Source organism: Phascolarctos cinereus, unplaced genomic scaffold, assembly GCF_003287225.1.
Source record: "Phascolarctos cinereus isolate Bilbo 61053 unplaced genomic scaffold, phaCin_HiC Scaffold_8;HRSCAF=390, whole genome shotgun sequence".
Classification (NCBI taxonomy): domain Eukaryota; kingdom Metazoa; phylum Chordata; class Mammalia; order Diprotodontia; family Phascolarctidae; genus Phascolarctos; species Phascolarctos cinereus.
Genome location: NW_027556291.1, coordinates 41,153,682 through 41,180,640, shown reverse-complemented (window position 1 = coordinate 41,180,640; position 26,959 = coordinate 41,153,682). Strand labels below are relative to the sequence as shown.

Sequence of the window (26,959 nt, the reverse complement as noted above, 5' to 3'; positions counted from 1 at the left end):
TCAGTCCTTTGTCCCTGTAGAATAAAAACTGTCCTGATCCAAACTGGGTTAGGCACAAGGATGATCAAAAGAGAAGGCAAGTAAAGCAGGGAGAGATTCCACAGCTGTTTTAATGTTTCAGATCTCCTTTGGGAAGAAAAGCTGATGAGTAAAAATGAATTCCTAAATATGACCAAAGCAGTCAGCCTCACTCTGATTATTCAGAGACCCTGAACCTCCAATGTTAAATGAGTAGGATCATAATTGCAGACTGCAAACTTCACAGTGCCAATATTACTACGTACTTTCCCTCAACTACCTGGTACAATAACTGGTAGTAAAACCACTGTCCTCATTTCATAAGCAAGGAAATTGAGGCTCAGAGAAGTGAAAGAACTTGCCTTCAATCACACAGCAAGAATTGTGGGAGTTAGGATTCAAAAGGCTTTGTAAGCCTTCAGTCAATAAGCACTTATTCAGTGCTTACTAGGTGCCAGCTATGTCCTAAGCACTGGTCATACAAAGAAAGGCAAAAGTAGGGTCCCTGCGCTCAAGGAGCTCATATTCTGATGGGGGAAACAACATACACACACCTGTTCAAACAAGAGAAAGAGCATAAATGAAAAGTCATCTGAGGGGAAACGTCACTTGGAACAGGGAAAACTGAAAAAGTTCTTCAGAAGATGGGATTCGAGCCCAGTTCTGAAGGAAGCCAGAAGAATACGTAAGCAGAGGTAAGGGGGGAGAACATTCTGGGCATGGGAACGCAGCCTGGAAAATGGCACAGTGTTAGAAGGTGGAGTTTCATTTCTAAGAAACAGCAAGGGGGCCAGTGTCATTGGAACATAAAGTACATAAAGCATGAGGAGACTGGAAAGGTAGAAAGGATCCAATGGGAGATCTGGGAGTTCTGCCTGGAATTTATTAAGCAGGGGAGGTAACGTAGTCAGACCTGTGCTTTAGGGAGATCACTCTGGCACCCAATAGCAGGATAAGCTAGAATGGGGAGGGACTTGAGGCAGGCAGTCCCACTGGCAATAGTCCAAGTGAGAGGTGATGAGGGCCTGCACCAGGGTAGGGGCAGTGGCATAAGAGAAGAGAGACAGTATTCCAGACATGTTGTGAAGGTAGAAAACAAGACTAGGGACAGATTGGATACATGAGGTAAGCCATGACACTGAGGAAGCAGACCTGGGTGACTGGGAAGTTAGGTGTACCCTCAACAGTAATAGAAAAGTTAAGAAGAGGGAAGGGTTTGGGAGGAAACATAATGGATGATAAATTTTAAGGTGTTATATAAGCGTGAGTTAACATTAATCGATTTATTGGACTGAATAACATTTGTCCAGGTTACAATTCATCAGCATTTCTACCAGAGTTATATAAGCACATTTTCAATCTGCTATTCGTAAGCAGTACTGATACAATTTTCATATGGCAAGACAGCTAAAACTCTAAGGCTGGAGTTCTTCAGTGGGCATCAATGACCTTTTTTTTTTTTTAGTATTTTGCTAACTGAATTTCAACATCATTGGTTTCCTTTTGAACTTTATACATTTGTAAACACGATTCTGAGAAGGGGCCCATCAGTAGGCATCGCCAGCCAAAGGGACCCAGGACCCAAGAAAGGTTCAGATGCCCTGATCAAGGGTCCTCGTGGGGTTCCTTTTCCCCAGGCTTCCTCATTTCAATGCAGTTTAATTCAACGAGCATTTAGTGAGCACTTATTAGATGCCAGGCATTGGAAATATAGAGACAAAATTAAAACGTTCTCTGTCCACAAGAAGTTTATATCCTACTGGGGACAAGCAACATGCACACAGATAAGAAAATGTCAAACAAATACAAAATGATTTTTGGGAGGAGGGAAGTGGCAACCCTCACCACTTGGAGAAGCTGGAAAATTCTCTTGTAGGTGGTGGCCAAGGTGAGGAGGGAAAGAATTTGAGGTATGTGGGACAAGCAGCCCAAAGATGGGAGACAGAGGTCGTGTATGGGACATAACAAGTAGGTCAAGTTCACCTGAATATGGAACATGTGAATGTGTAATCTGACCCAGCTGATTGAGAGATAAGAAGATAAACATCAACAGGAACAGCCCCACCCCCTCAAAGAGGCTTACCTGCTCAGAATTCAGTTCAACCTTTCTGGTTCTTCTCATAATTTCCTCAATTCTCTATTAGGAGAAAAAAATATAACTATACATCTCTAAAACAGAACTATAAAACAGCTATAAAAATAAATTGGTAGAACTGAAACAGGAGGTTGTTAAATTTATCATCTTTGGCAAGCTGTTTCCTCGTCCTGTTTCATTGTCCTCTTCTGTCAAATTGATACAAATGACCTAAGAAGCTGGGACCCTAATTTCCTTCCTTACTGTTCTGATTATATAGCACTCTGAATGCCAATTGCCTCGTTTCTCATTTTAATTTAGCAAACCAAATGATAATTTTCACATATAGTTTTTGCAGAACAGAAAGATCATTATTTAGCATAAGTAAAGATTATTGCCAATAAATAAGAATTGACGTTTTTGAAGTAATCTCAAATTATCTTACCAGCTAAGACACGCATATTAACAACAGTAGCTAATATTTTATATAGGGTGTATCAAAAATTTTAGTGCAGTTGTAAGCTTACATAGCTTACAACTATACTAAGACCTTTGGGACACCCTGGATAGTGCTTCTAAGTTTGCAAAGCATTTCAGGTATACTATCTCATTTGATTGATTTTCACAACCACCATTATTATCCCCATTTTAGAGATAAGGAAACTAAGGCTGAAAGAGGTTGAGTGACTTGTTTGGGTCACACAGCTACAAAGTGTCTGAGGCAAGACTCGAACTCATATCTCTTTGATTCTAATTCTGGCACCTAACTACCTCTTTAAATTTAGAGTACGTGCTCCTGTGTCACGCACTGTGTGTAAGAAACTTTGCTAACAGACGGAGAAATCATAAAGGAAATCTAGGAATGCATTTTAGGACTTGGATTCTCTTGGCATGACACAGCCTCCTTCCCCTCCAAGATAAGGTTGACTGTGGCCCCCTACTTTCTCAGCCTGCTCAGGGCACTCAGGACACAGAGTCCAGGGATAACTGTCCTCATCCTCAGGTGACCAAACCTTGCAACCCCTTGGAATGTAGGGCCCAAGACCTGGCCTGCCCATAAGAAGCTCATACCTAAGCCAATACCATTGCTTTCTCCTCAGCTGTTATCAAAACTGCCCTTGTGTCAAGGTGCTAAGTTTCCTCAATTCTTTCCATGGCCAAGGCCCTTTTTAAGAAAAAAAAAAGAAGCTTTATTTCCAGAGGATTCTATTACTGGAGGTACCACTATAACGACTCCTCCCTCCCCAACGGCACAGACAGCTACCAATATTCCACCAAGTACAGAGGAGGAAGGGAAGAGAAGAGCATTTTCTCCCATGAAGGGCCATCCAAGGCCCCTGTCAAGAAGGTGGGAAGAGAGGGGCAGCTAGGTGGCACAGTGGACAGAGCAATGACCCTGGAGTCAGGAGGATCTGAGTTCAAATCTGGCCTCAGAGACTTGACACTAGCTGTGTGACCCTGGGCAAGTCACCTAATGTCATTGCCTAGCCAAAAAAAAGAAGGTGGGAAGAACAGGGACACGGCATTTGCCTGCTGGCCCCAGCAATGATTGTTCTACCAAAACACTTTGCCCCAACACCTGACTGACCTTTTTCCTCTCCAGACGTTCTTGAATACTCTGCTCCATGATCCTTTCCCGCTCCCGCCTCTGCCTTTCAGCTTCTTCCTGGGGCTTTGGCCTCAGCTTCCTCCTTCTATAATAAGTAGGAAAACAGCATCAAGGACACACCACTCAGTTTCAAGAATTCTAAATGCAGTAGAAGAAGAGCTCTGGAATCCAGTCACTCAATGAATTTGGTGACAACAGGACTACTGTACAAGAGCATTAAGTGGGCCCTCAAGAGCATGACATTTGATAAAACAATGCCACAGAGTGCAGCTGGTTCCACAGGAACAATGTAGATCCATCATACGCAATATGTCAGCTGTAAGCAAATTGACACTTGGGGAAGCTAATGCTGCTGGAACAAAAGCCCAAGTCGTATTGTCAGCCATCAAATTAGTACTCTGGGTGAGAAGTCAAATGACACTACATTGGGTCATGATGCATTAATGATATTACAGCAAGATGACACTGGCTGGGGCACTGTTGGGCAGAGCATGCTTGAGTACCACACACAGATCAAGATCACCAATTCTATAAAACATGAGGGTACAATAAAATATGACTAACGCTAAAATGATACTACCGAATAGAATTTCATCTTTATCTGAGACTCCAGATGGTACCTCAGGCACTTGTAGGGTACTAGGGTCATCATTAAGAACATCAGTCATCACAGCACTGTAAGTGTGGAGTGATAGGAAAGTTTGGGTTACTAGAACTCTGAATGAATCAACTTTTATTGTAATTGTATGGTAAAACTGAAAATCTTTCTTATTACACCAATATAGCAGTTTTTATGGAAAATCTGAGCCCTCCACTAATATGCTAAATCAGAGCCAAAATTCCTAAATCTCCCAGTAGTGCTTAAAAGGTTCTCAGTGCGAATGTCATTTCTACAATACAGCTAATTCCATTTTGCAAGGCTTAAGACTAAGAAGAGAGAAGTATGAAGTGGATTGTTGGGAATAAAAATCCCTGAGAGACCAGTGCCAGACAAGGGAATTAGGCTGACCCATTACAAGTTCATAATGTTTATGCTCCATTCCAGCCAAACTAGAATATTCCCTGTTCCCTAAATATGGCCTGTAATTCCTTGCTTTTGGGTCTTTGCTCATGCTAAGCCACAGATGAGAACTGCCTTCCTTGTTCTGGGCAATGCTCATCTCCACCTCTTTCCCTATTATGATCACACCTTCTCTTCTAAGCTTCAGGTTGAAGGCCACCTCGTGCCCATCATGATCACCTGGCACTCTACCCTCCTTTTAGACACATCTCATATTTATCTGTGGGTGCATCTTATAGCCTGGCTGCTTGTTTGTAAGCTCAAGAGTAAGTGGGAGTAACTTTATTATCTCTCCTTTTCTCCTGGTGCTCAGAACAATGCAATTGATTGTACATACGTATTTGCTGAAGGAATTTCAACTAGACCTTTGCCACTGGCTTTGTACTCTAAGCTATGAGCCAAAGATTTGGAAATGTTCTTTTCCTCTTTATTTAAACCCCCACTCTTTCATCTTTGTCCCATCTCTGCTTTCAAGAGGATCTTATCTCTCATTTAACTGAAATGGACATGCTGCCTCAGTGATCTTCCCAATTCCAATCTTGTTCAACCTTTAAAGCCACCTCCTCCAGTCTTCTCCTACCAGTCCAGATCATAACGTTCACTTCTCTGACCTTCAGCGCTTATACTTTATCCCACACATTTTGGTTCTCTATTACACATTGTCTTGTATTCTTCTCTAATTGTTTAAGTGTCTTGTCTATCCAACAAGATTATGAGCTCAAGGAAAGAGGCTATTTCCTTCCTTCTTTCAACAAATGATTACTTCTTGATAAAACTGTCTTCACAAGCACTTAATTTCATGGGCCTGAGACAGTAACTATTATAACTAAAAAATACTTGGAAAACAGTTGATTTCAGTTTTCTCTTTTAGTCTGGTGCTCAGATCAGGTCACAGACACAACCTGTGTGAGATAACTTCCAAATAGTGCTTAATTTTTAAGGTTCCTGGGTAATGAAAGTATAAAAAAATCTAAGCATAGAATTCATTGAACATACAAGAAGACAGAGTACTAGGTAAGACATGCGCTACACAGAGCAGACATCAGGATTATTAGTGAGCACACAGGACTACTGCTATTTGCTAGGCAGAGAGCTTAGCACACCTGCTGCTGGAGTTCAGCCAGACGCTCCTGCTCTTGGGCCCTGCTCTCGTCTATCTTCCGCTGCTGTTCTTCCAGCGACCTTGTTGCCTCAAGTTGACAGAACTCAGCTTGCCTTTTTTCCTCGTCTTCAATGGCTTTCTTCTCAATATGCTCATTTATTTCCTAATTACAGAAGCAGAAAATTTACAGATTCACTAATCTTGAAATGGATTTTGTTGGTATTTCCTTTTCCTAAAATATGGCTCCAGAAGTGTTTTTTAAAAACACAGCCAAAAGCCTCATTACAGGATCACCCTCTACTTTCGCACTTTCCTGTAATTTACATTAGTGTCACTAACACTCTTCCCTCCCTCCACTGCCCCACCAACCCTTTTACATCACTGGAGTAGATGTCAAAAGAACTGATGTGAATCTAGGCCTTGCCATAAACTAACTCTGTGACCTTGAAAAAGGCCTCATAAGGAAAATGCCTTCATCTGCTGACCAGGGATGACAGCATTTATACTAACAGGGTAGTTGAGAGAAGTACATGAGAATATATGTGAAAATACTAATAAATAAAATTTGTGCTTGTGCCTATATTTGCTACACAAAAGAGTTCGATTGTGGAAGAAGAGGTAATAAAGGACTGAGATTTTTTTTTGATTGCACACTACTCCCATTTTTTTTTCTTCAGGGAAACTGGTTTAGAAGAGAAGATTGATTCTTATACAAATATCTAATAATAACCGATTTTGCTATGTTGTTGTTGAGTCATTGCAATCACGCCGAACTCTCTGTGACCCCATTTGGGTTTTTCCCACACAAGGATACTGAAGCCATTTCCTTCTCCAACTCATTTTCCAGACGAGGAAACTGAGGCAAACATAGATAAGGGACTTGCCCAGGGTCACACAGCTATTAAGTGTCTAAGGCTGAATTTGAATTCAGGTCCTCCTAACTCCAGAGCCGGTGCTCTAACCACTGAGCCACCTAACTGCCTCTGCATAGTGTGTTAAAATTTACGAAGCACTTTACATAAAGTATCTCACTTGAGCCCCATAACAACCCTATGAGGTAGGTGCTACAGTTTTTATCACTACTGTGCAGAAGAGGCAACTAAGGCTCAGAAAGGTTAAGTGACTTGCCTATGGTCACACAGCTAACAAGTGGACTCAGATCTTCTTCTGTCTATTGTATTCTGGGCTTCCTCTCAAATTTTACCGTCCACTAATTTAAATGATAAACAGTTCTAAACAATGTTATGCATATTCTCATCTGTGTGCCTTTGCTTATGAAGATGCCCTTCCCTTCATCCTTCTTACCTAGCTTTCCAAATCTCACTCAATTTCTTACTCCACTCAGAAGGTATTAATTATTCTCTACAGTTCCCACAATCATACCACACAATGTAACACAATCATACTCTCCTGTATAGTCTAGTAACTGTTCTTGTAAATCATCAGGCCTAGGAGCCAGTATAATAAAAATGACAATTCTACCTAAATCAATTTACTTATTCAGTGCTATACCAATCAAACTACCAAAAATTATTTTACAGAGCTAGAAAAAATAATAACAAAATTCATCTGGAAGAACAAAAGGCCAAAGAATATCAATGAAAAAAAAATTTGAAGGAACATGGTCTAGCCATAAAAGATCTCAAACTGTATTATAAAGTAGTAATCATCAAAATTATCTGGAATTGGCTAAGAGATAAAGTGTTGGATCAGTGGAATAGAGTAGAAATATAAGACACAATAGTCAATGACTACAGTAATCTAGTGTTCAATAAACCCAAGGGCTCAAGCTTTGGGGGCAAGAACTCACTAATTTGACAAAAACTGCTGAGAAAACTGGAAAACCGTCTAGCAGAACCTAGGTATAGGCCAACATCTTACACCATATACCAAGATACGGTCAAAATGGGTACATGATTTAGACATAAAGGGTGATACCATAAGCAAATTAGAAGAGCAAGGAATAGTTTACCTGTCAGATCTATGCAGAAGGAAAGAATTTATGATCAAACAAGAGATAGAGAGCACAAGACATAAAATGGATAATTTTGATTATATTTAATTTAAAAGGTTTTGCACAAACAAAACCAAAGCAAGCAAGATTAGAAAGGAAAGCAGAGAGCTAGAAAACAATTTTTACATCAAGTGTCTCTGATAAAAGCCTCATTTCTCAGTTATATAGAGAACTGAGTCAAATTTATAAGGATACAATTCATTCCTCAATTGACAAATGGTCAAAGGATATGAATATAGGCAGCTTTTAGATGAAGAAATCAAAGCTATCTATAGTCATAAGAAAAAATGCTCTAAATCACTATTAATTAGAGAGATGCAAATTAAATCAACTTTGAGGTACCACTTCACACCTATCAGATTGGCTAATATGACAGAAAAGGAAAATGATAAATGTTGGAGAGGGTGTGGGAACATTGAGACACTAGTGGTAGAGCTGTGAACTGATCCAACCATTCTGGGGAGCAATTTGGAACTATGCCCAAAGGGCAATCAAACTGTGCATACCCTTTGATTCAGCAATATCACTACTAGGTTTGTATCCCAAAGAGACGATAAAAAAGGGAAAAGGGCCTACATGTACAACAATATTTGTAGCAGCTCTTTTTGTGGTGGCAAAGAATTGGAAGTTGAGGGGATGCCCATCAATTGGGGAATGGCTGAACAAGTTGTGGCATATGAATGTAATGGAATGCTATGGTGCTATAAGAAACGATGAGCAGGTAGATTTCAGAAAAACCTGGGAAGACTTACATGAACTGATGCAAAGTGAAGTGAGCAGAACCAGGAGAACATTGTACACAGGAAGAGCAACGCTGTGTGATGATCAACTATGATTGACTTAGCTCTTCTCAGCAATACAATGATCCAAGATAATTCCAAAAGACTCAGAATGGAAAATGCTATCCACATCAGAGAAAGAACTGATGGAGAACTGAATGCAGATCAAAGCATACTATTTTCACTTTATTTTTCATTGTATTTTTCCTTTTGCAAACTGTAAGTTTTTGCAAACTGTTTCTTCTTTCACAACATGACTAATAAGGAAATATGTTTTACATGATTGCACATATATAACCTATATCAAATTGCTTACCATCTTAGGGAGGGAGAAGGGAAGGGAGAAAATTTGGAAGTCATAATTTTATTAAAAAAAATGACTGTTAAAAAATTTTTTTACACGTAATTAAGAGAAAATAAAATATTATTTAAAAAACCTATTAGACCTAGCTAGAAAAGCCAGAGAAACAGGGATGCTTCAATTAGTACTGAAAAGGGCTTGTGCAAGATACATCTGGTCAGATCTCAGGCCAGCTCACAAAGCATTTTGCTCAGTCTTGCTACACAGTAGAATGATTGCTGGACTAGGAAGTCAGAAGACTTGAGTTTCAGAACTGGCTCTGACTAGACATATGACCATGTGCACTGGAGCAGGGAATTCCCTATGCCAATTAAACAAAAACCTCCATCATATGTCCCCTCAGGTAACTGCAAAGACAAGGGTCCCTACAGAAAACTTTTCTAAGTGCTCAACATCTTTATAGAGATGCTTCTTGGGCTAATTGTGAATACTCACACTAAGGAAGGAGCTGGCTGTCATGAGGCTCCTAGAGCTGGTTCTGTTGGTGCCCAGAACAAGGAAGGCCCATAATGATCGTTTAAGTCTGCAAATATGCTGTATTAGTGTTACTTTGTTGTACTGTGATTCTACTGGTGTGCTGGATCCCTTCCCTCCACCAATGCAGAATGTAACCTCTATGAATAACTACAGGCAAAATAAAATTCACTGCTTCACAGCCAACCTTTTGGTGACAAGTCCCTCTGAATTTAGCCAAGCTAGTCATTGACTGCCTCTCCTGGATCATTGCCTTGTCATGGCAGGGGGGCTTGCACAGCTGGAGAATGAAGTCAAATGGGCCTCAGGAAGCATTGCTAACACTGAGGCTAGTGGAGATAATGGAATTCCAGCTGAGCGATTTAAAATCCTAAAAGATGATGCTGTTAACGTAATGCACTCAATATGCTAGCAAATTTGGAAAACTCAACAGTGACCATTGGATTGGAAAAGATCAGTTTACACTGCAATCCTAAAGAAGGACAATGCCAAAGAATGTTCCAAGTACTGAACAATTTCACTCATCTCACATGCCAGCAAGGTTACACTTGAGATTCTGCAAGCTAGGCTTCAGTAAAATGTGAACCGAGAATTACCAGAAGAGCAGGCTGTTTTTGAAGAGGCAGAGGAAGTAGAGACCAAAGTGCCAACATTCGCTGGATTATGGAGAAAGCAAGGGAGTTCCAGAAAAACACCTACTTCTGCTGCACTGACTACATTAAAGCCCCTGATTGTATGGATCACAACAAAATGTGGCAAGTTCTCAAAGAAATGGGAGTACCAGATCGTCTTACCTGCCTTCAGAGGAACCTGTATGCAGGCTAAGAAGCAACAGTTAGAAATGAACATGGAATAACTGATTGGAGTTAAGGTTGCTGAGAGAAATAACAATCTCAGATATGCAGATGATACCACTGATGGCAAAAAGTGAGAAGACTGGCAAAAAGACTGAGAAGCCTCTTGAGGAAGGTGAAAGAGGAGAGAGTAAAAGCTGGCTTAAAGCTTAACACCAAAAAAACTAGTATTTTGACAACTAGTCCCATCACTTCCTGGCAAATAGAGGGAGAAGAAATGGAAGCAGTGTCAGATTTTATATTCTTGGTTTCAAAGATCACTGGCAGACAGTGACTGCAGCCATGAAATTAAAAGATGCTTGTTCCTTGGAAGGAAAGCTATGGCAAATATGAACAGCATACTAAAAAGCACAGATATCACCTTGTCAACAAAGGTCTGTGGAGTCAAAGCTAGGTTTTTCTAGTAACAATGTATTGCTGTGAGGGTGGGACTATACAGAATTGATGCTTTTCAACTGTGGTGCTGAAGAAGACTTTTGAGAGTCCCTTTGGACAGCAAGGAGATCAAATCAATCAATACTTAAAAAAATTAATTCAGGCTATTCACTAGGTCAAATACTGAAGCTGAAGCTTCAATACTTTGGCCACATAATGAGAAGACAAGAATCACTGGAAAAGACCCTGATGTTGGGAAAGATTGAAGGCAAAAGGAAAAGGGAACGGCAGAGGGGTGAGGTGGATAGTGTCCTGGATGCAACGAACATGAGCCTGGACAGACTTTGGGAGATAACGGAGGACAGAAGGGCCTGTCCATGACGTCACGAAGAGTCGGACACAACTGAACAACAATGAGTCCTTGAGTGACAGACACAAAGAATCCATCACTAGGCCAACATTCAAAGCCTTTCTAGCTTGGTGCAGCCTTTGAGAATCCAGAGGGCACTTTCATATGACAGTGAGGTATCAGAGGGAGACTTTAGTGGAGGTTCAATACTATGTAATTTTGGCTAGTAATAAATTATAATACAGTTAGTATTTTACTTCTACTCAGTTAATGCTTTCTTTCTAATGAAGTTTCTTCTCAGTGCTCTGAAAAGTATAAAAGAGGGATTTTATTATATTTTAGGGATTGCTACAAGTGGAACCTGAAAAGCTGAAGGCAAGCCCTCAATACAGTTACATCTTGGAGTTAGGAGACAGAGGGCTACTGAGTACAAAACAAGATGGATCCCAAAACTTAGGACAAGATATCTTAGAGGCCAGGATACCTAGGTCAAGAGAAGGTGGATGAAGTGAAAAGAACTTTTCTAGAAGTAGTGCTTCCTGTGGGAGGAGTTAAAGCCAGCTTACTCATGAGATTCAGATATCCCCTAGGTGTCAAGAGGAAGTAGACAGCTTCAAAATAAAGTTAACTGTAATCTTGAAAAAACTGTAATGTGACACAAGAGTTCCGTTGAAAAAAAGACGGTAGTAGTGTAACAGCAAGTTATATTACAAGCACAAAGAGAGAGAAGGGAGACGAGTCTAGTGGAGTCTAAAAAGGAAAAGCTGGAAAATACCAATGTCAGTGGGAGAGTCAGGATGACCAAGCACCAATATTTTGGTTTGTGTGGCAACAGAACCTTCTTAAGATAGAGAAAGGTGATTTGGCTACCATACCTTTAAGGTCATTCAGCAATCTTTGCTCTAATTCTACCTTCACCAAATAACTTTCTAATATAATGTTAGGCAAGTGCGTCAACACTGGGAAGGGGGTGCCTAGCTCAGATGAACAAATGACAAAGCAGTCTTGTGTCAGTTGAGTTGCCATATGCCCCTTTCCCCAGGTTATGATTTCCCTGGATAAAAAGACTGCTCAGATTCCACTGAAAGACCAGAGGTTGGACATGTGGTGATAACAGCAAAGCAGAACATCCACGAGGCCCAGCCTGACCAGGCAAGGTTTTCCTATCAATTTGTACTCATTTTAATAACATTCCATGCATACACTTTCACAACTACGTGCATGAGACTGAGACAATAACCACTGCTACTACGGACGCCACTCCCTAGTTCAGCGCAGGACAGCCAAAAGACCTTTCATTGTTTTAAATATCAGTATACTCTCTGTGAAAATACTGGTGTGGGCAGAAAATGTATTCTATACTTATGGAGTTCCTTCTCACTCATTCTCAAGTGACTTTCAAATGACTTACTGAGAGTTTCAATCATTACTGCCTAAAATTTTTTAAAGAGGGAATAAGGTTTTTAACATTTGCACCTGTAATCAAAATTAAAATTGGCCATATCTGTAAAGCAGAAGAGATTGTTTGAATCTTACCTTTCCTCTCCTTTCTGACATCTTTCCCATTCTTCTCGATCTCTTAGTTCTTGAGTAAGCTCTCGTTTCTCTGTCAAAATTTTAGCAGCTTCTTCACCACTTGTGGTCCCTGCTCCAGTTTGACTACTGGGCTCTATTTTGAATAAAAGTTTAAATGATTCAATTGGATTAGCAGGAAGTACAACCCCAAATTAAGAGACTATATACAAATGGAAGCATTAAAGACTCAAAAATACGTGCAAGAGAGTAGGAATCATGATTCGTTGTACCTGTTCTTGAACCAAAATAAAACAAAACAATCCAAATCCCAGTGTCAGTTTTTAACAACTTGTTCCAAAGTGTAATTCATCTCTAATAAAAATAGCTGCTTTGAGATAACTGTATAGGAGTAAGCTCAAGGTGAAAAGGAAAAAAAAAAACTTTAACAGGGAAGAACAATATGCTAGAGCAGAGAAGGATTGGATTTAGAATCAGAGAACCTGGATTTGAATCTTGGCTCTGCTACTTACTACCTGTGTGACAATGGGCTAGCTATTTCTCTTCTTTGACCTTCAGTTTCCTCATCTGCAAAATGAGAGAGTTGGCCTCTAAATCCCTGCCAGCTCTAAATGTAAGAGATGGACAATGGCTAGAGTATAGTCAGCATGGTTTGGAAATGGCCAGAACCCCAACAAACCAACTGGACTATAGGCTGCATTACGAGAGGCCTAATGTCTGGAAGAAGAAAGGTCATGGTCCCAGTCAGACCACATGGGGAATATTACAGTTAGACATTTGAAGAAGAACATTGACAAGCTGGGATGATAACCTAGATAGTGACAGGGCTAAACACCATACCCTAAGAGGATTGGTTGAAGGAACTAAAGAAGGTTTTAGCTTCTTAGCTAGAAAAGAGAAGACTTAGAGGGAACATGATCACTGTCTGTACATATTTCAAGGGCTGTCAGGTAAAACAAGGATGATGCTTACTTTGCCTGATTTCAGAGGAAAGAACTTGGCTCAGTGAGTAGACACTGCAAAGAGGCAGATTTTGGCTCAAACTTCCTAAAAATGAAAAACTGCCCAAACTGCCCCAAAGTGGAACTGGCTGCCCCATCAACAAAGTTGTTCAAGTAGAAGCTACATGATCACTGGCAGGCACGCATGGAGAGGATTTTTACTCAGGTTGGGGCCAAATGGTTTCAGGTCCCTTCCAACTATGAAATTTTGGGATTCTGAACATAAAGTAATAAACACTCCTAAGACAGCGATCCTCTCAAGTCCAGCAGGCTTTATTAATCTTTTTGGTTCCTAGGTCAAAATTTTCTTCTCAGAGCAACAGAACTAATCAAACTCCAGGGAATTCTACACAGTAGGTACCAATCACACTCCAGCTTGTTACTGTTAAGTCATGACTGCCTCAAGATCCCAGAAGATGGCCAAAGTCAGCCACAGCACAAATTAATCAGCCACCTCCATACTGTGTGCTGCAGCTCCCTGAGGTTATTTCCCAGAATTGGTAACATTTGTTTTTCCAAGAAATACCAGGCCCAAAGTTAAAAACAACAGAAGGGTTACACAGCAGTACTGCATCCACTGACTTAGGTGATAAATCATAAAACTTTGTACTCTGTTCTACGTCTGATACTTTCCAAAAAGTCCAAAATAATCAAACAGGTACTTCTACTGACTGCTCCTAATTCTGTCTTCTGGAGACAGACAGAGCAAGCCTAATTTGCATTCTACTTGACAGACCTTCAAACGTGCAAAGAAAATGGTAACACTGGATCCACCATACCCATGGTGTCCTACAGAGCAAGTAATAAATGCCTTCTAATGATGATGATGTTGATGATGATAGAAGCCTAGAATAGGAGTCAGGAGACCTGTGTTCAAATTCCAGGGGAAACATTTACAAGCTGTGTGACCATGGGCAATTCACTTAACTTCTCAAAAGCCTCAGTTTCCTTATCAGCAAAAATGGGAGTAATTAAAGCCTGTATTACTTAGTTTACGGGGCTATTGTTAGGAGAGTGTTTTGCAAACTTTCAAGTACTATAAAAATGAGTTATTTTTCCTGAGTAAATAGGACCCAAAGAGAAACAGGTTGGTATTACTGAGTTTGGCTTAATATTCCAAAGCCTCCCAAAGCTTATGAAGTGATAATATTTAGCTAAGCTAGATGCTTGAAATGACCAGCTTCAGTTGTGGAGTACAGATGATGAGCCATACCCTCAATTTCTCAGTAAAGAGGTGGAGGTCTATAGGAACAGAATTGTGTATATGCTGACAGACAGTATCATTTTCTTGGCCAATTTTAACCTGTTTTCTTTGTTATAAGGGCAGGGTTTAATTAAGGAGTTAAGGAGTATATAAAGAAATCACTGGCATAAGTTAGTTTATCTATGTATTTAGAGTATTAACATTTTTTCTTCCCTTTCTTCCCTTAGAAGATACATATTTTCTTCAATTAAGTTCAACCAAGATCCTTTTTTTCTTATGACATGTCAGGATTCAGGAATCTACTAACATTATGAGTCATCAGAAAAATGTAAAATGGAAGAAATTCTGATTTAACTGAAAGGAAGAAAATCAAAATCGGCTGTCAGGGTCAATTAAATATAAAATATGACCAAAATGGCAATTTTCTGATGTAGGGCAAAAAAGCAGAAAATGCAAACAGTCAAATTTAACAGAGTTTTAAAGTTGCTGGAAGGCCAATTTCAACAAAAGTTCATATCTTCATCCAAACCAAAAAAGCATTCTACCCGAAAATTGCTCTGTAGGTTTTATAGTTCATTCATTTCAAAATTAAATAGCACACTGCATCTTTAATCACATATTTTTCTCTTTCTGCAGAGCTTTTTTTCCTTTTGCCACAAAGAAAGAGGCAGTGGTTCATGTGGGCAAATGCTTCTATTGCAGCTGCTACTGCCCACAGAGAATTCTGAGTGTTGGCAACTGGCAGCCAGGAGCATAATCATCCCTTTAGTTGAGACTCTGAAGATTTAATCCTAGAATTTACAGTTGAAATCACCTAAGCAAGGACCATCATTTCACAGATAAGGAAACTGAGGCCCAGAGAGAAGTGACTTGCTTAAGGTCAAAATCGCCTAATTATCTAGGCAGTGTCAAGGCTAGAACCCAGGTGTCCTCACTGCTAAGTGAAGCTCTTTACATTACACTCTGCTACTTCCCTAATAGTACCTACAACCCTAAAGACCTAAGTATCTAAGACCTTGTCACATACACCATATAAAATATTACTAAATGGCTAATTGCCACCAGAAGGATACAGTTCTATTTTGTTACAGGGTTTCCTTTGGGGCTATACCTATAAAAAGCAGGTTACCATTGGGAGGTGAGAAAAAGAAAAAGCACAGTAGAAGGTAATCTCTTAGACCCTAAGCATGAGGGCAAGAAAGAAGGTCTATACTTTAATATAATGAAGCAAAGAATCTGTTTTAGGGGGGAAAAGGTTTTCTAATGGTCAGGTTTAACAGGGGAGTTCTATGCATCATGTCTTGGAGAGGCAGTCAAAGGTATGCTCTCACACTTGCCACCCCAATGAAGAAAGATCACGTCCCCTTTCATGAAAAAAGTTAAAAGAGAATCTGGAAGCCACTAGAATTCAATACCTTAAGTTCTCAGATGACAAATCAAAGGGAAAGAAAGATCAGATGTTTGGTCAGGGGCCTGATGCAGAAAAACTTCACCTAGGGTAGAGTTCTTAACCTGGAGTTTGTGAACTTTTTATTATATTGATAACCATATTTCAACATAATTGCTTTCTTTTCATTTAGCCTCTCAGCCTCAGCTTCTTCATCTCTAGAATGGGAATAATTACATCTACCTCAAAGGGTCATTAAGAGGATAAAATGAGATAACTATGTAAAATGCTTTTCAAACCTTAAAGAGTTATATAAAATGTTGTTCTTTGTAATTTGATGTATTTTATTTTACGCACTTAAAAAAATGATTCTGAGAAGGGGTCCATAGGCTTCACCAGCCTGACCAGGGGGTCCAGGACAAAAGAAAAGGTTAAGAATCTCTGCCCTAGAGGATGACCGGGGCCCAAGAAAAATTCCCTTCTCTGGCAGGGGTGAGGGAAGTGTGGCTCCCCTGCCAAAGAAGACAGAGGTTGCTTGGGGATGCTAACTGGAAGGAGGGCAGGAGTGAGAGACAAGAAAAGAAACATTTCCCAAACCCCTTCTTCTCTACCTCCACACCTTCTCAGTTCTACCGTCATCAGGACAGGACAAAGAAGCTTGAGAAAGCAGAGATACATCGATGAAAATATCAATAAGATAAGTGAATAATGGAATAAGATAAAACAATAACAAAATTTCTGTGGAAGAATGGTCAAATATATCAAGAGAAATTATGAAGACAAAAAAGGAAGGTGGCTTGTGTACTACTTCATCTCAAATTATACTCTAAAGAAGCAATTATTAAAACTATGTAAAATACAGGTCAACAAAACTATCTAAACAACCAAAATGATCTAAAATATAGAACAGATCAAATTAACTCTAACCTATATAACCAATGGCACACACACAGATTAGTATTTGACACATCACTGTTTCTGCTCCAAAATCCTCAGTGGCTCTCCAATGCTTGCAGGATAAAAAAAAAAAATAGAGAATTCCTCAGCCCACCATGTCAAGCTGCCCCCAATCTGGCTCTAACCTACTTTTCCAGACTTATTTTTCATTAATTCCCTTCCAACAATCTACAAGGCACACTGACTGGTTGTTCCCCAAACTCAACATTCTCTTCTGACTATCTCCATGCCTACCCTGACCTCCTCCCTCTCCCCTTAACCTCTTAGCTTCTGTCAAGGTTCATGTCTGGTACTACCTCCTAAGGGAAACCTTCCTGATGCCCCTAGGCATGAGAGCATGCTCTCTCACCTCAAATAGCTTTGTATTTACTTAGGTATAAAGGTATTATATCTTTGGTATCATAACTGTGTAGAGGCAAAAAAAATGCCCAGATATTACATAAACAGAAGAAATTCTAGGAGAACAAATAGAGGAGTTTGATTACATAAAAAGAAAGTTTTTGCACATCAAAAAGTAATGCATCTAGAAAATCTTTCTGAGCAATATTTTTAATTGAAGTTTGACATCATCTTTAAGAAGTGGTCAAAGGACATGAACAAGGAGATCTCTAAAGAACAAAACACCAATTATCAACAGACACATGAAAAAGTTCTGACTCTTCAAAATAACCAGAAAAAAAGCAAGTTGAATAATTGTAAGCTATCAACTTCCACCCACCAAGTTGGCAAGGTTAGTTGAAAACAGTAAGATTTAACGTTGGCGTGGCTGTGGGAAAATAGCCCTACTCCAACCCCGCTGGTGAAGCTGCAAAGTGGTGCAATCTTTTTAGAAAGCAAAAAGCAATTACATAGTAAGAAACCTACTACTCACACCCTTTGAACCAGTGATCCGCTATAACTTTGTAAAAGGGAATAGACATATTTTTAAGCAAACTGTACACAACAGAAGTTCACAGTTTCATACTTAACCATTTACTATAATTTAAATTGTTACCACTAATAGAAAACGGTCACGCACTGGTACCCACATATTATGAGGAGATCTCTATGGGGAGGCCTTGGGAACATTAGGTGCACTCCTGTGAAATATTTACAAGAGTATGTGGACACAAGTCACACAGGACAAGCATGCACATTTGAGCTGCAATCTGCACTGTAGAAGAGAGTACCCACATGGATGAGATGGTGGATCCATTCAAACACTGTAATACCTGACATTTATATAGTATGCTTTAAGGAGTACAAAATACTTTACATCTAGTATTATTTTCCATTTATTCCTGGGTTTTTGTTGATAGTATCCATCCATCTATTTTTTGGGGGGTGAGCCAATCAGGGTTAAGTGACTTGCCCAGGGTCACACAGCTAGTTAAGTGTCAAGTGCCTGAGGTCTAATTTGAACTCAGGTCCTCCTGACCCCAGGGCCAGTGTTCTATCCAGTACACCACCAAGATGCCCCTGTATCTATCCATTTTTGTAACGAGAGAAGAGAACTAGAGATTGGACCTCGAGGGGGCTCCACATTAAGGGGTAGACCCGAAATTTTTCCACAAAGGGCTTGGAGTTTAGGTGTGGTAGAATTTCCTACCTTGATTAAAGCAGCATATTACAGTGAGTGGATTGACTGGATTTGGAATCAGGAGACATGAGTTTAAATTCTGCCTAAGGAACTTATGATTGATCATGGGCTGGTCCCTTAAACTCTCAAAGCCTGTTTCCTCATCTGTAAAAAGGGGATAACACCCGCAATATCTAATTCACAGGATTACCGTGAATTAAACACTTTGTAAAACTCAAGGTGGCCAAGCACTGTAGAACGCACCTGTAGTCCCTGCTCCCAGGGACGCTGAGACTGGCAGATCTCTGAGCCAATCACATTGTCTACACTAAATCCGGTTATCACTATGGGGACCCCATGGGGCAAGGGAAGGGCAAACTGACCCAGGTTGGAAATGCAGCAGGTCAAAACTCTCATGCTTATCACTGCGAGAAACAGGCCTATGAGTAGCTCTTGAACTTCCAGCCTGGTCAAAACAGGCTCAAAACAAACAAACCCAAAGCATTATACAAATGCTGTTAGTGTTGTTGTTATTATTAATAATAATAAATCACAGCCAAGTCCATTTACAATACTAATGATAAACCATAATCTATGAGAGCTATAAGGGCAAATTCTTTTTAAAACTCAAGCTGGCATAAAGAAAATGCCATGCTAGGTACCATTCTTCTACTGAGTCCCTGGAACTCAGTTAACTATGTCCAAAACAAGCTTTTTAACTGATTCCTTACACAAGAAACTTTTAATATGATCATATACCTTCTTTGGTCTTTCCAGCAGATGCTACTTTTTCTTTCTCTGAAGCTGGTGATGTTTGGCCTTCATGTTTTCTCTTTTCTTCACATATATCCTTTAGTTTGCTATCTGTTGCAGGTATTCCACCCTTTTTGGTAATATTTGAAACAGTTGGTGTGATCAAGGGACGTTGCACAAGTTTAAGAGCTGGTTTTAACACACAAGTGGGAGATGATGGTTGCTGTTTTGACGAAATAGGTGAAGGTGGGCGACTTCTCTGAGATGGTCTGCTGAGGAAAAAGAAATAGTATGGTTTTTAAAAAAGAAATGTATGCTAATGTACGTGAAAGCACTTCAAAAAGCATAAAGCACTATGCAAATATGAGGTGGCATTATCATTACTATATTATTCTGAATATAGGCCACAAATTTTTCCCAAACGTGGCTTGAGTATAACCCGAACATTATATATAATTGGTATTATTTTTTAGTGCATACGTCTATATATTTCCTTTCAAAAAGATATTTTAGGAAGGGCAACCTATATTCAGATTAAGAGAGTAAAATCTGTGAGTTTTCATAGCCTAATTAAAAAACAAACAAAAAACATTTGACTCAATGGCTTTTAAGGTCCCTTCTAATTCTTGAGATCCTGAAATATCACCTTTTAAAATGGATTGAATTTAAGCTACTGTATATTCTGTTTTACACAAATTCTAAAACAGGGAGATTAACGTATTCGGGCAAAATATGTGGCATGGAACAATTTCATATTAGCTACTTACTTCGATGCAGAGGGAGATGGAGGATGCTTAACATCAGCAGGGGAAGGTGATCTCTTATGGCCTGATACAGATGGTGATGGAGCTCGTCTTGCAGCATGAGTAGATGCATACTTATCTACCTCTGCCTTCTGAGTGGATAAACAAAATAAGGAATCCCTAAAATTTATGGCTATGCTTTGATATTAAAAATAATTCTACCTAAGAACAGCTTAAATTGCTAGAGGAATATTTAGCGCCTGTGGCTGGGCCACACCAATATAATAAAAAAATGACAATACTACCAAAGTCAATTTACATTTTTGATGCTGTACTAATCAAATTACAAAGGGGATACTTCAAACACCTGATAAAATTATAACAAAATTAATTTGGAAAAACAAAAGATCTAGAATATAAAAGAGAAATGATGAAAAGAGGCTAAGGACAAAGACAGAATAGTACTTCCAGACCTCAAACTACATTATAAAGCAGCAGTCATCAAAGCCATCTGGTATTGGTTAAGAAAGAGAGGTAGACTGATGGGACAGATTAGACAAGAGAGAATCAGAAACAATGGAACTCAATAACCCAGTACTCGATAAACCAGAATACATACAACACTTAGGAGAGAACTCCCTATTTGATAAAAACTGCTGGGAAAACTGGAAAACAGTTTGGCAGAACTTCAACTTAGACCAATACCTTACACTACTTTCCATAATACGTTCTACATGGATATACCACCTTAATATTAAAGATCATAATATTAAAAAATCAGAAGAGAAACTGATCATATACCTCTCACAGGTATAGGCAAGTGATCTATTCTTAACCAAACAAGGGAAAAAGACAATTGCAAAAGATAAAAATGGGAACTGATCCCATGAAACTGCAAAGCTTCTGCAAGACAATATTAATGCACCTAGGATAAGAAGAGAAGTGGTCAAATAAGAAAATAATCTTTGTCTCAGACTTCTCTGATGAGGATTGGTCTCCAAAATCCATAAAAAATTAACAAATATACATAAGACGAACAGCCATACTCCAATAGATAAAGTAGTCAAAGGATATCAACAAACATTTCTCAAAAGAAGAATTGCAAAGCATTCACAACCACCTGAAAAAAGGCTCCAAATCAATTGTAATAAGATAAATACATTATCAAAACAGCCCTGAGGTTTTACCTCATATCTTGCAAATTGGCAAAGATGACAAAAATGGCAATATCCAATGTTGGAGAGATTGTGAAATGATAAGCACATTAATGCATTGTTGGTGGAGCAGTGAATTGGTACAGCCATTCTGGAAAGCAATTTGGTTGCAATCATGTGAACAACATGACTAAAATGTCCACACCCAGATACTCCATTACTGAGTTCATAACCCAAGGAAGCCAATGATAGGAGGCAAGTCCCCATATACACCAAAATATTTGTAGCAGGACTTTTTGTGGCAGCAAAGAATTGACAACAAAATAGATAAATCCTCCCCCATCAATGAGGGAATGGACAAACAAATGAAATAAAGTATTAGTGCACTGTAAGAAATGATAAATGTAATATATACAGAGAAGCATGGCAAGATCTATATGAACTGATATAGAGTGAAGTAAGAGCAAGAAACAATACACATAACGACTACAACAACGTAAACAGAAAGAACCATACACATGCACAACACCCTGCCCCCCAAGGGAATGTAGCAAAATTATGAAAATCAAGCATGACATCAATGAAGAGATATGATGAGAGGACACCCCCAACCCACCCCTTTGTGGGTTTTTGGATTTCTTTTTCTTTTTTTTTTTTTAGGGCAATTGGGGTTAAGTGACTTGCCCAGGGTCATACAGTTAGTAAGTGTCAGGTGTTTGGTCAGAGGCTAGATTTGAACTCAGGTCCTCCTGACTGTCAGGGCCAGTGCTCTATCTACTGCGCCACCTAGCTGCCCCTTTTTGGACTTCTTAATGCATTGATTAGGCATGACGATTTTTTTTCCCACCTCTTTTTCTTTTTACTGTTTTTAAAAAATACTATTTGTAATATGTGGTAGCTTTCTAGAAAAGGGAGGAACACTGGGGATAATCATGATGACGGAAAAAAAACACCAATAAAAACTCATTCTATCTGCATGAAAAGACTATACTTAGAGTTTCTTAAATGCCAAACCATCACGATTCTTCACCAATATATGAGCATCTAGTACCAAGGCATGATAAAGCTGAAAGAATTTTTTATCAGTTTTAAAGGACTCTTTTACTTCCAACAGGCACTTATCTTTCTTGCACTGCTTAGTACCTTTAATCAGTCTATGTGGTTTTACATTCTCCTTATTTGCTGGCAATATACTGGCAAAAATGTACCTCATCTTTTAAAAGTTGTATTTATAACTATGACTAGCTTGAAGAGTGGCTCAGTGCAGTAATGGTCCAATCCAATAATTCAGTAATAATTTATGAAGTTGGATAAAAAATTTTCACTTAAAATCAAGCCCCCTGGGGCAGGCAGGTGGTGCAATGGATAGAGCACTGGCGCTGGAGTCAGGAGGACCTGAGTTCAAATCTGGCCTCAGACACATAATATTTCCTAGGCTGTGTGACTGTGGGCAAGTCACTTAACCCCAATTGCCTCACCAAAAATAAATAAATAAATGAAGTCAAGCCTCCGATACTATTTTTTTTCAAGTTTTCAAGTCATCCTAAAAGAATAAAGCTAAAAAATAAACAAAAATAATATCCTCAAAATACCAAAATGAATTTTTAAATATGCTTAAACATCTGCATTTATTCATCAGGTATCTGGAACCAATAATTTTCCTTCAAATCCTTTTCCTTTCCAGATACAATACAAATAACCTGTTGTCCTAAACCTTGATAATATAACATATAAGCCCTGAATCTTGGTAAAGCCAAAAAATGTTGCAAATGGGTTTAGATAAGTCTTCACAAACTTCAGCTATTTGTATAACTGACGCCAAAGGCCTTAAAAATGTGGCCACAGGTAAGCACTGCTTGGCCACCAATAGGCCCAATTTGGCCATTAGCCAGTGCAGCAAACTCCAAGAGAGATTCACATACCAGGCTCTCTGTCACTAAAGTGAAAAGCCAGAAGAGTTGAGCTGGAAAATGAGATGATTAGAGTGGGATGTCCAGAAAAGGATCACAGTACATTGGAAAGGTCACAGGGGAAAAGTGTGTGTGTGTGTGTATGTGTGTGTGTGTGTGTGTGTGTGTGTGTGTGTGTTGTGTGTGTCTCACAGGCAGAGAGGCATGGAAGAAAAAGTCATATACACAAGCCCTAAAAGGCAATAGTAGGCATCCAGCTTTTAAATAAAAGGACTATCACCATTGATAACTTAATTGAGTATGTAAAACACACTTTCGCGTTTCCATGAAGGTAGCCTCTCTGAAAATGAGTATTCTGCCAACTCTCAACTCTTCATGGGTGAGTCAGTATACAATTTAGAGATTTTCCCAACTCTTTAGTTTCTGTCATCATCATTATGATTTCTTTTGATCACTTCACTACTCACTTATTGCCTACTCTCTTCTCCACAATTAGTAGGGGAAATTGGTTAAAGTACAAAATGGCCAGCATTTGAATTTTTTGGCAACTCTTTTTAAAAATGGTTGAGGAATAGGGAAAAGTTTAAACCAATGGCTAAAACTATTTGAATTAGCCATATTCTGTTGCAAAATACCACTGATAACTAAGAATTTACTTTTTGGAAATCATATTATACTTTAATATATATAACGAAACCATCCCAATCAAAATTTATGCAAATATATATTTCAGGAGACCCAAAAAAAAAACCCATCTTCAATATAAGGAAATTTGTAACAAACCTGTATAGAGCCCATAGCACTTGTTGAAACGGCTACCATGGGAGACTTCGGTCTGTCAATGCTGCGGCTTCGCATGGGCATTCTAGGGGCCTGCACTGCAGAGCTGATAGTACTGGAGGCAGCTGAACGAGGACAGAGGTGAAATTCTACAAAGTTAGGAATTTGACAGGACAAAACAGAGAGCCAAGTGAACAGTTTAAGAACAGGAAAAGAAAAAAGAGAAAAAGATTGTGTCTATTAGAAATCAAAGAGATCGCGCAACAGCATGGGAAGCATATACTGAAAATGTGTCATAAACATGAGACACCACCACCACACAATTAGTATTTCAAAAGCAACACTAAGAATAATGACACCATGAAAGCAAGCCTATTTACTGTAGATAAAAATAAGATGCTTTTCCAAAGTCTATATACAATACTTATTTCTCACTCAATCACACCATACTTCAGAATCAGCTTGTCAATAGAAAAATTACAAATTGTAAGTAACTAAAACATCTGTTTCAGGAAAATTAATCACACCATAGAAATAATTCCACGTTTGGTTTATATCCTAAGCTAAACATTCCAATACTTTACTGTTCTTCCATACTTCAAGGTTCTGTGATCATAGTGATGGCTGCAGTATACAAGCCCTCCACACTTTAGTAATTGATTTAATGAGGTGTTTTGCTCAAAAGTATTCATCATCTGGTGGCCTCTCTACACTTAGTGAACCTGATCCTCAAGTGACAGACGCATACTCTACCTTCAGATTGGTACCTGAAGCCTTTCAAGCCGGGAAGGACCTGTGAAAACCCAGCACTGCATTCACTGGCAGAGCCTCTGAGAACACAAAGTCACTGCCACATCATGTTAAAAAAAACAAACTGATAGACAAGTTTGATTCATTAAATATTCCAAATAGTGTCAAATTACTTCTCCTAGCATACAAATAGTACTGACATTTTAAATTCTCCTTATAAAGACATATTTTAACTGCTTTGAGTTAGCTGATAAGACAACTAGGAGATATTTTCCTAAGAACAAGTAAACTGTATGTCCTCCTATATCTGAATATTGACTAGAACCTCCTTAATAAATAATGAACTGTCACTTTAAAAAAAAAAGCATTACTATGCTTCTCATCCATTACCAAAAATAATTCAACATCAATCCAAGGGAACAAAAGATTAAATGTCAAGTTTAAAATGTCACACGTGGCAAATGAAATAGTGTCCATCTCTAATGAAAACCTAACAAAACCACCAAGACTGCCTCTGCCCTCCAATCGCATCTCTCTGACCGTTACATAAATGATGCACAAGCTTGGTCATCCTCACACTCAAAAACTTTCACTGAATACTGTGTATCTTCTGACTGAAGTTACATCTTTGCCTGGCAGAATCTGGTGCCATCCTATCTACCCTTCAAGCCTCGCAGTACTCCTCACTACACATTCAATGCTCTAGCCAAACTGAACAATTCTCTGTACTCCAGAACATACCCCTGGATTTTTTCCCTCATGTTTTTCTTGCCTACTGAAAGCCAATCTCCAGTAGATGGAAGGGGCTATTTTGTTTTTGCCTGTCTCCTCAGGGATGCAAACCCTAGGCATGGCACCTTGCACAGAGTAGCCAATTAAAAAATGTTTGGCATGTCTTGACAAAAAGGAAACTTCATTTTTGAACATCAAACTTCGGTGGAGAAAGCATTTTACTTGAATCTCTACAAAATTCTACAGAAGTAAAATTACAGTCTTTCAGACCAACACTTCATGCTACAAGAAAGCCAAAGGAAGCCTGTTGGTATTCCTAAGTACAGTGACTAGCTTTCAACCAGTTGTAGAAGCTCAGGTAAATTGTGCAATTGTCTTGGGAATGATGCTAAGTTAAAGCAGAGTCAGAAATATCTAACATTTCAGAGCAAAACAAGATGGTGATTAGATGCAAAAAAAAAAAAGTGACCTAAAAGTCAGGGACACACAATCGGCTCAAAACAAGCTGAAGCATCAGAACAAATGGGCCCAAAGCAAGGCTGAATGAACCCCAAGCACACCAACATTAGCACTAGAATTCTGTGTCCTAACTGGCATCAAAGCAGCAAAAAGCAAAGAGAAAAAGGGCTAGGAGAGAGAAAATGAAAGGGAAGTGTGGTTGTAAAAAAGGAAAGAGAAGAGAATCTAGGAGAGGTAAGAGTGAATCAGAACAAAAGAACATTTTTCACCAGGTACCTTGAGTGGGTTTTATGCTATACACAGCTGTTTCTGGAACTCTAGAGGACACATATCCTAGAACTGAGATACTCCCAGCAGAATTTCAAGTAGTTCACTTTTCCTAGTCTTCCTCCCCTAATTAAAATGGTAAAGGGCAGTTCACTGTGGTTTTTTTTTTTAAGGAAAAATGAAAACTCCCTCCATTAGACTGTGAGCTCCTCAAGAGCAAGGACTGTCTTTCGCCCTTCTTGGTAACTCCAGTGCTTAGCACAGTGCCTGGGCACCTAGTAGGTGCTTCAAATCACTGCTTCCTGACTGAAGTAATGCATTACATTTCCTCTACAGCTGGCGCTATGGTACTTTCTAAATTCCTCTAGATTTATTCACACATAGGCCAACAGACTAGTTTGCTAGTTTAGGGGATCAGGGGCCTCATCTATCTACTGTTATAATGCTACAGTGGGAGCCATAAAATAAATCTGTAACTGAATGTTGTATGTAAAATACACAGTGCTATGATATAGCGATTGATTCAAATAGCGATGTGGCTAAGTTGGATATTAAATCTCACTTTGTAAGTGCAAACGCTAAAGCTTGCAGGCTTATTCCAAATGCCTGTTACCTGAGGGATCTTTTCCAGCAGCAGATAATACAGCAGCACTTTTGCTTTTAGCTAAAGAGGCTTGTGTAGGGGTGAGAAGGCGATTGATT

The 26,959-nt window shown here is 39.2% G+C and overlaps 1 protein-coding gene across 1 annotated transcript in view; it reads right to left on the bottom strand.

Moving 5' to 3' along the window:
- The window catches only part of MAP7D3 (MAP7 domain containing 3), a 116,601-nt gene that overhangs the window by 8,719 nt on the left and 80,923 nt on the right, over positions 1 to 26,959 (bottom strand). The window contains exons 17-18 of the mRNA XM_078147730.1: positions 3,681 to 3,764; positions 2,102 to 2,155 (exon numbers count right to left, since the gene is read on the bottom strand). Of these exons, the coding sequence (XP_078003856.1) occupies positions 2,102 to 2,155; positions 3,681 to 3,764 (138 nt within the window). The remainder of the gene's footprint in view (positions 1 to 2,101; positions 2,156 to 3,680; positions 3,765 to 26,959) is intronic.